Raw genomic sequence first — 12,692 nt, 5'->3', positions numbered from 1 at the left:
GTTTATAGTTTAAGTAAATATTTTATTCCATATAATTATGATATGTTAAGAGGTTGATTGTTGTACATAGAAATAAGATGAAATGTTGAGGTAATATTCATGGACACTTAGGAGGTACAAAGTAAGGAGAGTAGTAAAAAATGTTTTTCCCTAAAAATATGCATAAATAAATTTTGTATAATATATAATCTTTTAACATTTTGAATCATCTATAATATTTTACCATACATATTTTATTCATAAAGAATTAATTTATTTGCCTTTCTATACTATCTTTCAGATGCATTGCCATTACCAAGGATATGCTGCAAACTTTCCGAATTCAGCTGCAACACTCAGCATTTGTTCTGGTCTCAGGTAATAACATCTTAGAGAATATTTACACATGAAAAACTTAGGATGCACTTCAAAATGAAACTTAGTGATTAGCAGACACAAATATAGTAAGGTTTAAGAGGAATCCAAATATGAAAGTTTTCTTTATGATTACCTTCTTTTTTAAAAAGTGTAAGTATTTGTAGCTAGTGGTTACTGCCTATTCAAATGAAATAACCCCAGGAAAACCTGGCTGGAGTATTTTGAATATACTATGCAGAAAAAGATAGTTTCAGTAAAGGAAAGTTTAGAACATTTTCCTAAACATTATAGCTGAGTTATCTATCAGTTGTCTTAAATAGCTATGGAATATGATATTAATTAGTTATTAAAACAGGGACATATTTTGCTCACAGTTAAGGTACTCTCAGTATCACACATAAAACAACTAATTAGGAAGGTACCTCAGAGGACTTAGATATGTCTCCAAAGAAGACATATAGGTGGTCAACAGACATATGAAAAGATGCTCAACATTACTAATCATCAGGGGAATGAAAATCAAAACCAAAATAAGATATCACTTCATAATTGTCAGAATGGCTATCATAAAAAAGATTGGCAAATATCAAGTACTGGTGAGCATGTGGAGAAAAGGGAATCCTTGCACACTGTTGGTGGGATTGTAAATTGGTGCATTCACTATGAAAAACAGTACAGTGGGGCCTTGACTTACGAGTGTCCCGACTAACGAGTTTTTTTGAGATACCAGCTGTCTCTCGGCCGATTTTTTGCATTGAGTTGACAGAGTAATTTGAGTTAATGAGCTCCTTAACAAGCTCCTTAATGAGCTCAGTCTCAGAACGAATTAAACTTGTAAGTCAAGGCCCCACTGTATGAATATGCCTCAAAAAAATTAAACATTTGTTCTCGAAGATATATGTACCTATATGTTCATTGCAGCATTATTCAACTCAAAGTGTCCTTCAATAGAAAATTGGAAAAAGAAGATGTGGTACATATATACAATGGAATACTAGTCAGTAGTAAGAAAAGATGAAATACTGCCATTTGCGACAACATCGATGGATCTTGAGAAATTTAAGAACAAGCCAGGCTGGTTTGGCTCAGTGGTTGAGTATCAACCTATGAACCAGGAGGTTAGGGTTTGATTCCTGGTCAGGGCACATGCCTGGATTGTGGACTCAGTCCCCAGTAGGGAGTATATGCAGGAGGCAGCTGATCAATGATTCTCTCTCATCACTAATGTTTCCATCTCTCTCTCTTCCTCTCCCTTCCTCTCTGAAATCAATAAAAATATACATTTTTTAAAAGTTAAGAACCATATGATTTCACTCATATGTGGGATATAAACTGAAAGGAATGGATGAGCAAGAAAACCTCATAGACACAGACAATAGTATGGTGGTTACCAGAGGGAAAGGTGCGGCAGTGAAGGGTGAAGGGGTGGCAGTACAAGATTTGACTTTGGGTGGTGGGCACACAATGTAATATACAGATCATGTATCATAGAAATGTACATTTGAATCCTATATAATGTTATTAACCAATATCACCACAATAAATTTAATTTAAAAAATTAAACATAGAGCTGCCACATGACCCAGCAATTTCACTTAAGGATATTCATCCACAGAAAATAAAAAAAAACATCAACTTGAAAAGATATATGTCCTCCTATGTTTACTTCAGCATTAATAGAAGCAATCTAAATGTCTATCAGTCAGTCTTATATACTAAAACCTTAATATGCAAATTGACCTAATGGTGAAATGAACAGCGGAACAACCACCAGAACGACTGGTTGCTATGATGCACACTGACCACCAGGGGACAGATGCTCAATGCAGGAACTGCCCCCTAGTGGTAAGTGCACTCCCACAGGGGGAGTGCCGCTCAGCCAGAAGCCAGGCTCATGGCTGGTGAGCGCAGCGGCAGTGGAGGGAGCCTCTACCGCCTCCACTGCAGGCAGGCGGTAAGGAGTGAGGGGTCCTAGAATGCGAAAGCCCCAGACTTCGAGAGGGATCGGGCCTAAGTTGACAGGCAGACATCCCCCGAGGGGTCCAAGACTGTGAGAGGGCACAGGCCAGGCTGAGGACCCCCACCCCAGTGCATGAATTTCATGCACTGAGCCTCTAGTGAATGGATGAAGAAGATGTGGTACATATACAATGGAATACTACTCATCCATAAAAAAGAATAAAATCTTTCCATTTGTGACAACATAGATGGACCTAGAGGGTATTATGCTAAGTGAAATAAGTCTGACAGAGAAACACAAACATCATGATTTCATATATATTTGGATTCTAAAACAAAATAATTAAATAAACAAAGCAAAACAAACAGACTTATAGATAACAAGCTGATGGTTGCTAAATGAAGGGGACGTAGAAGTAAAGGGTCAAGAAAAGTAATTTTCATCATTAATGATGAAAGAGGTAGGTGGTAAGTTTATCAAGGAAGATGAATCCAGAACAGATAATACACTCTAACTTCCCTTTAGTTTTTGTTTGCCTGATTTATAAAATTTACTCATGTCAACTCAGAAAACTAGCATTCTCTGAATGTCGTTTTAATTTATATCAACCTCTTTAAATATTCACTCTGTATTCCTGCTTTCCCTTATCCTAATCTCTGTAAAAACAGAAACTTTCTTCTTGAAATAGCCAACAAACATCTTGTTTCCCAGTTATTACTTGTCCTTAAGTAATATATTTTGAATGAATGTGATTTCTATACAGAAAATACCAAATACACTTCCATTTATTTAGTTCTTTAATATGTGAGAAAATAATAAGGCAAATGTGGTTAAGTTATTAATGGTAGACAAAAAAAATAGAGGGAAAAGTGCCTTTAAAACATGTTATTTACTCTGGTTCATAATTTCTTACAATATTTTATATTGTAGTTTTAATGTGATCATTTTTAGGATTTTTTTGCCATTGCTTTCTAAATATACAGGGGATTCCTTCAGTTTGAAAATATCAGCTATGGAATTGAACCATTGGAATCTTCGGCAAGATTTGAACACATAATTTATCAAGTAAAAAATAACAATACAGATATACCAATGTTAATAGAAAATTACAGCAATATTTGGCAGAAAAACCAGACCTATAAAAGTTACTTAAGCTCACAGGTAACTACAATAATTCTGAAGTTATGACATACCATGAAATTACTTCTGTAGATCTTTATTAATTGGGAAAAAGAACTGCTTAGCAGTTGAGTAGGAATATTAAATTTGGTATCTTTTTTCTTTATCTTTAAACAAAACACCCATATTCCACCTAAAATATGAAAAATTATATAACATATTGCAAGCTTATTGTTTTATGATAATTACGTATCATTTCTTTTTCTTGTATTTAAATAAAAATTCATAATGTTAAATAAAATTTAGAAATAGGGGAAAAATAGAATCACTATTAGTTATTACTAACAGTTATCACTGTTTCCTGGGAAAAATACTTTTAATATTTTTACATATTTTTGTTGCATAACTTTACTACCAAAACATATCTTTCTAAAATAAATAATCATTTGTCTACATTAAACTCTTTCAATTTATCTGTAGGCTGGAATATAACTTTTGGTTGACAGGTGTTTTCCTTTCATCACTTTGAATATTTCAACTTGCTATCTTATGGACTCCAAGTTTTATGATGAAAATTCAGTTATTATTAAACATATTAAGGATTCTTATACACTGAGTGGCCAGATTATTATGACCACCTGATGTTTGTAGGCAGACTAGCCGTACACTGCATCCTATGGGATATGGAAGCCAGAGGCCTGTTCGAACACCTTTGATGTCAGCAGTTACCAAGATAAAACGTCTCCAATTCCAACAGGAACACAAGGATTGGACAGTCGAACATTGGAAAAAAGTCATGTGGTCCGATGAATCACGTTTCCAGTTGCATCATGCAGATGGCAGAGTGAGAATTTGGCAGAAACAGCATGAAAGCATGCACCCCACATGCATGAGTACAACCCTTCAAGTTGGTGGGGGCAGTGTTATGGTTTGGGGCATGTTTTCCTGGCATGATTTGGGCCCTTTAATTCGTGTGGAACAACGTCTGAATAGCACAACATACCTAAGTATCATTGCTGATCAGGTTCATCCTATCATGTTGATGGCCTATCCCAATGGAGATGGCTTCTTCCAACAAGACAATACACCATGCCACGGTGCTCATATTGTGCAGAAGTGGTTTTAAAAACATGAGGATTGTCAGTGATCGGCAAATGCATTAGTCAACAGAGTCAAATATCAACAGTACAATGATTGAAATTTCTTTTGAGAGCCAAATTTTTTAAACTTAATCTATATAGGTAGGTACATTGTTATTAACTTAATTAGGGTACTCCTATGGCCTAGGAAGAGCCACACTCAAGGGGTCAAAGAGCCTCATGTGGCTCATGAGCCGCAGTTTGCCGACCACGGCAGGTGATTTGGCTTGGTGCATGGAGCATCGGACTGCGGACCGAAGGGTCCTAGGTTCAATTCCGGTCAAGGGCACATGCCTGCCTGGGTTGTGGGCTCAATCCCCAGTTGGGGGTGTGCAGGAGGCAGACAATCAATGGTTCTCTCTCATCATTGATGTTTCTCTCTCTCTCTCCCTCTCCATTTCTCTCTGAAATCAATAAAAATATATTTAAAAAAATAAAAAAGAACATGAGGGAGACTTCACCTTGCTTAGGTGGCCCCCACAATCACCAAATCTCAATCCAATTGAGCATTTGTGGGACGAAGTTAAAAGAGCCATCAGGCAGCTAGTTCCACAACCATCAAATCTCACAGAACTGGACAGTGCTATTCATCAGGCATGGTGTCAGATTCCTCGCATCACCTTTCAACATCTCGTGGAGTCAATGCCAAGAAGAATCGCTGCAGTATTGAAGGCAAAAGGTGGCCCAACGAAGTACTGATGGGGTGGTCTTAATAATCTGGCCACTCAGTGTATATGATGAGTCCCTTCTCTGTTGCTTCTTTTAAGATTCTTTTTTTGTTTGTTTTGCTTTATACCAGTTTTGTTATGATGTGTCTTTGAGTGGATCTCTTTGAGTTGATCCTAGCTGGAATTCATAGAACTTCCTGGTTGTTTAAATAAATATTTTTCACTAAATTTGAGAAATTTCTGGCCATGAATTCTTTCTACCTCTTTATCCATCTTCTTACTTTCTGGTACTCTTATTATGAGTATGTTGGTATATTTGATAGTGCTGTCAGGGTAATGTTGGCCTCATAAAATGAGTTACAAAATACTCTTTCTTCCTTAATTTTTTGGAAGAGGTTAAAAATAATTGATATTAAATCTTCTTTGAATGTTTGGTAGAATTCACCAGTGAAGGCATCTGCTCCTAGATTTTTGGTTTTTTGGGAGGTTTTTGATTACTGTTTCAATTTTCTTACTAGAGATTGGTCTCTTTTGGTTTCAGTCTAGGAAGCTTGTTTCCCTTTAAAAATCTGTCAGTTTCTTCTAGGTATCCACTCTGGTGTCCATTGTAGCTTCTTGTCTTTATTTCGGATTTCATTCGAGTCTTCTCTCTTTTTTCTTAGTGAGTCTAACTAGAGGCCTGACAATTTTATCTTTTTAAATTGCCATCTCTTCATTTTATTATTTTTTTCTACTATCCTTTTTTCTCTATTTCATTTATTTTGACTTTGATCTTTATTATTTCCTCCCCTCTCCTGGTTTTGTGCTTAATTTGTTATTCTTTTTCTGTTTCTTTAAGTTATAATGTTAGATTTCTTATTTGAGATTTTTTGTTGTTGTTTATTTCTCGATGTAGGCCTGTAATGCTATAAACTGTCCTCTTAGCACTGCTTTTGATGACTCCCCCAAGTTTTTATATCTTATACTTTTAGCTTCATTTGTTTCTATGTAACTTTTGATACCTTGTTTTGTTTATTCTTTGATCCAATAGTTGTTCAGTAACATGTTGTTTAATCTCCATATATTTGTGGTTTTTCCAGCTCTTTTTTTGTAGTTGATTTTCAGATTCATATCATTATAGTTAGAAAATATACTAGTACAAATTCAACTTTCTTAAATTTATTGAAACTAGTTGTGTTCACCTACATATAGTCTATCCCTGAGAAAGTTCTGTGTGCACTTGAGAAAAATGTGTATTCTGTCTTTTTGAGATGGAAAGTTATAGTAATATTAATTAAGTTCATTTCCCCTAATGTATCATTTAAGGCCAATATTTCCTTACTGACTTTCTGTTTGGAAGATATATTCATTGCTGGCCATGGGGTATTCACATTTCATATTATAATTGTATTGGTGTCATTTTTTTGTTTTGGGTCTGTTAGTAATTGATTTCTATATTTTGGCACTGCCAGGGTGGAGATAGATGATAGATAGATAGATAGATAGATAGATAGATAGATAGATAGATAGAGATAGATAGATAGATAGATAGATAGATAGATAGATAGATAGATAAGTATTATGTCTTCTTAAAGAATTGTCCCCTTTATCATTCTGAAATGTCCATCTTTGTCTCATGGTACCTTTTTTTGTTTTGAAATCTCCTTTGTCTGATATAAGTACTATTGTTTCTGCTTTCCTCCGAATGCCATTTGCTTAGAGTATCATCTTCCACCTCTTCACTTTGAGCCTGTTTGTTTTTGGAGCTAAGTCTCTTGAAGTCACTTAAAGACTTCAAGTGGGTCTTAAATTGTTTTTTAATCCATCCCCCTACTCTGTGCCTTTTGATTTGTGAGTTCAATCTATTTCTATTTAGCATAACTATTGATATACTAGAGGCCCGGTGGTGGTGGTGAGGGTGTCCCTCAGCCCAGCCTGCACCCTGTCCAATCTGGGACCCTTCGGGGGAATGTCCGACTGCCGGTTTAGGCTTCATCCCTCTCGCAATCCAGGACCACTGGCTCCTAACTGCTTGCCTGCCTGCCTGCCTGATTGCCCCTAACCACTCTACCTGCCTAACTGATAGCCCCTAACTGCCTCTGCTTGCTGGCCTGATAGCCCCCTAACTGGTGTCCTGCTGGCCTGGTTGCCCCCTAAATGCCTCCCTGCCAGCCAGGCCACTCCCTAACTCCCCCCCCCTGCTGGCCTGGTTGCCCTCTAACTGCCCCCCTACCAGCCTGGCCACCCCCTAACTGCCTTTCCCTGCCAGCCTGATCGCCCCTAACCTTCTCTGCCTCAGCCCCCACCACCATGGCTTTGTCCAGAAGGAAGTCGGATGTCCGGAAGATGTCCAGTTGATCCAGTATAATTAGCATATTACCCTTTTATTAGTATAGATAAAGACTTACTGCAGCCATTTTATCTTTTATTTTCTGGTTGCTCTGTATGCCCATTGTCTTTTTCCTCTTGTGTTTTTGTCTGTTACTTTAGTTGGGTGGTTTCCTATGACTTTTTTCTCTGTTTCCTCTTTTGTTTATGTTTCATGTCTTAGCTCTGAATTTTTGTTTTATGGTTACTATTAGGTTTTTGTAAAATGTCTTATACATACCATAGTCCTTTTCCTTCTTATTGCCTCATATACATTCACCTGTACTTGTGTTCTTCACTCATCCTATCCCCCCACACACACTCACACAAATTATCCCTTTTTATGTTATGTGTTCATTGCCAAATTGCAGTAGGTTACTTTTAATGCTTTTCCCCCTTTAACTTTTATGATATAATTAAGTGTTTAATGCTCTCTTTTTGAAGTAGCTTTGTAAGTTTCTGTCTGTCATTTATTCAAAATTTTGTATACCATTTTTTCTTTATGATTCTGCTAGAAGAACTTCTTTTAACATTTCTTGTAATACAGATCTTCTGGTGGTGAATTCTCTCAACTTTTGTTGTCTGGGAAAGCACTTATTTCTCCTTCATATCTAAAGGGTGGCTTTGCAGGATATATTATTTTTGGCTGGTTGGTTATCTCTTTCAATATTTTGAATATTTTTGTCCACTCTCTCCTGCCTTGTGACTCTCTCCTGCCTTGTGATGTTTTCACTAAAAAAAATTTAATGATAGCTTAATGGGATTTCCTTGGCAGGGTACATTGTTTTACACCCTGGATGCCTTAAGAATTCTTTCTTTGTAATGAACTTTTGACAGTTTTCATATAATGAGTCTTGGAGAAGATTTTTTTAAATATATTTTATGGGAGAGGGATAGACAGTTAGATTAGAAACATCGATGAGAGAGAAACATCGACTAGTTGCTCCCTGCCCACTCCCCACTGGGGATGTGCCCGCAACCAAGGTACATGCCCTTGACCAGAATCGAACCTGGGACCTTTCAGTCCACAGGCTGAGGCTCTATCCACTGAGCCAAACCGGCTAGGGCTATTTTTTGCATTGAAATAATTAGGTGTTCTTTTAGCTTTTGTATTTGAACACTTTTCATAGGTTTGGGAATTTCTTACCAATTATTTCTTTGAATACATTCTATGTTCCCTTCTCCCTCTCTTCTTCTCTGGCTATACCCATTATCCTTACTTTGTTGTTTCTAATGGAGTCATATAGTTTTTGTAGAACTCTTTTATTATTTTTTTTATTTTTGTTCTCTCTCTTCTTCCTCCTGAGCCATTTCTGTTTCAATCATCAAGAGCACTAATTACCTCTTTCATGTGATATGCTTTATTTCTCATGCTTTAATTACTCATCTCATTTATTGAGTTCTTTAGCTCAAGAATTTCTGTTTCTTTTTTTTTATAATACTTTCAATCACTTTGGTAAAGTACATACTTTGTTCATTAATTTTGTTCCTAAAAATCACTGAACTGCCTTTATGAGTGTTTTGATATCTTGTTAAGGTTTGATTGTTTGTTTGTTTGTTTAATAACTGCATTCTTGAATTCTGTCATTTGAATCACCGTCTTCCCTGTCTTTGAATTTGGTTTCTGGAGACTTTATTTTCTTTCTTTGTTAACTTTTTGCATTGGTTATTCATGATACTTGATGGATTGTTTCTGTGCCTGTACATTTGAGATAATGAAGTCTCTTTTAGTTACTCTTTGTTTTTAACAATTCAGCAGGCTTCTAAAGAGGTCCTTCATTTGTTTTTCAGTAGATGATGCTATAGTGCAAGTTTTTGTTTTCTCTTAATAGCACTGGAATCTTAGTGGCTTGGTGTGGCCTGTCATGGAAAATATCCTGTATTTCCTGGGGTCTTGGATGTCCACTTTGTGCCTGGGTTGCCACTGTTTTGGAGCGCCATCTCATGGTGGGATATAGAGGGTAGTGAGGCTCTGGGCCTGGGAGCTCCCGGCACTCCTCCTATTACCAATGTGTATCTCTGCTTCTTCAATAGGTCCCACCTCTACTGGGTTCTGCTGCAATGGGCTAGAGGATGTAGGTATGTGGGTTTGAGGTTTTGCCTCTAAATCAGTAATGGCTACCACAAGACCACAGGTTTCTCTCTTTGTCAGCAATGACCACCATAAATCCTCCTCATCTCTACTACTGCCGCCAGGTTTCACCACAATAGACTTTTAGGCAGGGATGTTTCTTCCCCCAACCTGCCTCCCTTACTGTTCCAATGTGCCCACTTTCAGATGGACTGATGTGTGGATCACTCAGATGTCTCTGCGTTGAACAAGGGATCCTTTGTTTAATTGTAATTATCCAACTTGTTGATGCTGATTCTGCCATGATGTTGATGTCCATGTGGCTATGCTATTTTTAATCAATGAAAAGGTTTAAAAAGTTTTAGCTTTGTATACTCAGATATAGTGTTTTGGAAATCACTTTTGAGTAGAAAGATTTGAACTAATAAAATTGAACTAAATATCAATTTTAATAATGATATAATTTAAATTATTTTAGTGCCCTTTTTCCTGCTGCACATTATTTCAGTTTAAATAACAAATCTTATGATCACCATTATTATAAGACTACTAAGGGTTGATAAAAGTTAAGAGAACTTTTTTCCTACAACACTGCATATATACATGTGGTCATACACACAGAGAATGACAACAACACATACATGTAGGCAAAAGTAGGCTTACAGTGGTGAGTATGCAAAACACAGTTTATTCTTGTATTATTATTAAATACTATATTGTTTTCCATGTGAACAACTGTAAATTTACTTTTGCCCAACCTTGTGTATGGAATGCAGGCATATTTTACTTTCCTATGGAAATGTAAGCAAACATTTAAACATGGGCTCTACCCACTGAGTCCAGTTTGCTTGTTTATTTGCTTTAACCTAGGCTAACCTAGACCCAGTACCTTTCTTACTATTATATTTAGTGAATGATATGCTTGGGTCAAGAATGAAATTTTGGTTTCTTTGAAATTTATATATGGGAAATGGCATTGTAATATGTTTAAGATGTACTAGTAGCTCACATGAAAGTTGCCATTAAAGTGCCAAGTGATGATGTAATAAGCTGATGATTTATAGCTGGCTGCTGGCACAGGCAAGAATTATAAGATCACATCAGAAGGAACTTAAAGCCTATGCCCGGGGCTACAGGATTGCTTCTGCTCTTGTACATTCTGTTCTTCCCTGTGCACCCATGTGGTTGACAGTGCAAGTCACACTATTTACCTGAATTCCTGTGTAGACGGTGAGTTCTCAAAATTTCCCCATGTTTTTCTGCTGAATGAATGAAATATTTTTATTGTGACACAGTTGGGTGTTCCCATAGTTTTTAGGAGGACAATTCATAAAAAATTCTCAAGAGTTCTTTTAATAATGTAGATTTGCATGAGTTGAAGACAATAGAATGTATATATTTCTACTCATTTTTTCCTCATTTAATATGAATACAGAGTACTTAGACTCATTCATCACTCTCACAAGCTCACTGGAATTATTTAAATTTAGAATATATGTTAAGTGAATTTTTTTGTTTGTAACTAATTTTTATATTTAAGGCCACAGGGACTCTGTAATAATAATTTGTAAATTTTCTCTGAATTGTTAGTTTTTTAAAGTACTTGTTTTTGTTTTCTTAAAAATCAAAGTGAGCATTCCCTTGCCATTTATTACAATATATGCAAATAAAAAATTGAATTTCAAAAAAAGTCCTTATGAAGATATTTTATGCATTCTGTTTGCCTTCTTTACATACTACTTCTTGTATTTAATAAATTTAATATATATTATCATTTGCTCAATCCATTTGTTTCCCCAGGAAAAAACTCTTTCAAAACTATTACCCCAATATCTAGAAATGCATATTATAGTGGAAAAAGCTTTGGTAAGTCAAACCATCTCCTCCTCCCCTGCATTCCTCAATCTTCAATCCTGTCTCTCTCTTTTTCTCTCTCACTCTTTCTTTCTTTAAACTTAATGAAATTTTTCTCAATTTCAAAGCACAAAATTAAAAATTTGGAATTGTTTTATTATTTCCAAATAAAGATGCTTTGTTTTAGGTATTAATTATTACTAAAAGCTAAAACTAGCCTAGAATGTGTTACACTGTCTATTCCATGCTTCATCCCCAGCTCAGCCCAGTATCTCTTTGACCCCATTTTCTAAGTCTTGCCTTGCTGTAGCCTCTTTGGTCTTATGTTTTCTTTGAACATAGCAGGTATTTACGATCTTACAAATTTACTTAACACTTTTTCAACTTTATTTCAAATAGTTGTAATATGTAATTGTATATATTTAAAGTGTACATGATGATTTGATATACACATATATTGTGGAATAATTACCAAGATCAATATAATAAACCCATCTATCACCTCACATAGTTAACTCTCTTTCTTTCTTTCTTTCTTTCTTTCCTTCTTTCTTTCTTTCTTTCTTTCTTTCTTTCTTTCTTTCTTTCTTTCTTTCTTTCTTTCTTTCTTTCTTTCTTTCTTTCTTTCTTTCTTTCTTTCTCCTTCCTCCCCTCCTCTTTTCCTCCCTCCCTCCCTCCCTCCCTTCCTTCCTTCTTTTTTTGTGTGTGTCTTGTATGTGTATTGTGAGAACATTTAAGACCTACTCTCAGCCCAGCAGTGTGTCCCAGTGGTTGAGCATTGACCCATCAATCAAGAGGTCACCAGTTCAATTCCAGGTCAGGGCATATGCCTTGGTTGTGGGCTTGATCCCCAGTAGAGGCATGCAGGAGGCATCTGATCAATGTTTCTCTCTCATCGATGTTTCTGTCTCTCTAAAATCAATAAAAACATATTTTAAAAAAAGATCTACTCTCAGTTCCTTTCAAGTATATAGTACCATATAATTAACTCTAGTCACTATTTTATACATTAGAACCTCACAATTTATTCTTCTTATAATTGAAATTTTGTATTCTTTGATCTACAAATACATGTTTTTGTTTGTAGTTACATAAGTTTTGATATGGCATTTCCATCAATATTTATGTGTTTATTTTTTTCATTGAAAATTTTCTAAAAGATGCATTTTTTTACTGAA

General features: G+C 35.8%; 1 protein-coding gene across 1 annotated transcript in view; it reads left to right on the top strand.

Moving 5' to 3' along the window:
• ADAM18 (ADAM metallopeptidase domain 18) overlaps positions 1 to 12,692 on the top strand; it is a 77,991-nt gene that overhangs the window by 10,157 nt on the left and 55,142 nt on the right. The window contains exons 5-7 of the mRNA XM_014453660.1: positions 281 to 357; positions 3,301 to 3,478; positions 11,461 to 11,526. Of these exons, the coding sequence (XP_014309146.1) occupies positions 281 to 357; positions 3,301 to 3,478; positions 11,461 to 11,526 (321 nt within the window). The remainder of the gene's footprint in view (positions 1 to 280; positions 358 to 3,300; positions 3,479 to 11,460; positions 11,527 to 12,692) is intronic.

The sequence above is a fragment of the Myotis lucifugus genome, unplaced genomic scaffold (genome assembly GCF_000147115.1).
Source record: "Myotis lucifugus unplaced genomic scaffold, Myoluc2.0 scaffold_26, whole genome shotgun sequence".
Taxonomy (NCBI): domain Eukaryota; kingdom Metazoa; phylum Chordata; class Mammalia; order Chiroptera; family Vespertilionidae; genus Myotis; species Myotis lucifugus.
The sequence above is the reverse complement of the archived record's forward strand: the minus strand, read 5'-3'. Positions and strand labels throughout refer to the sequence as shown.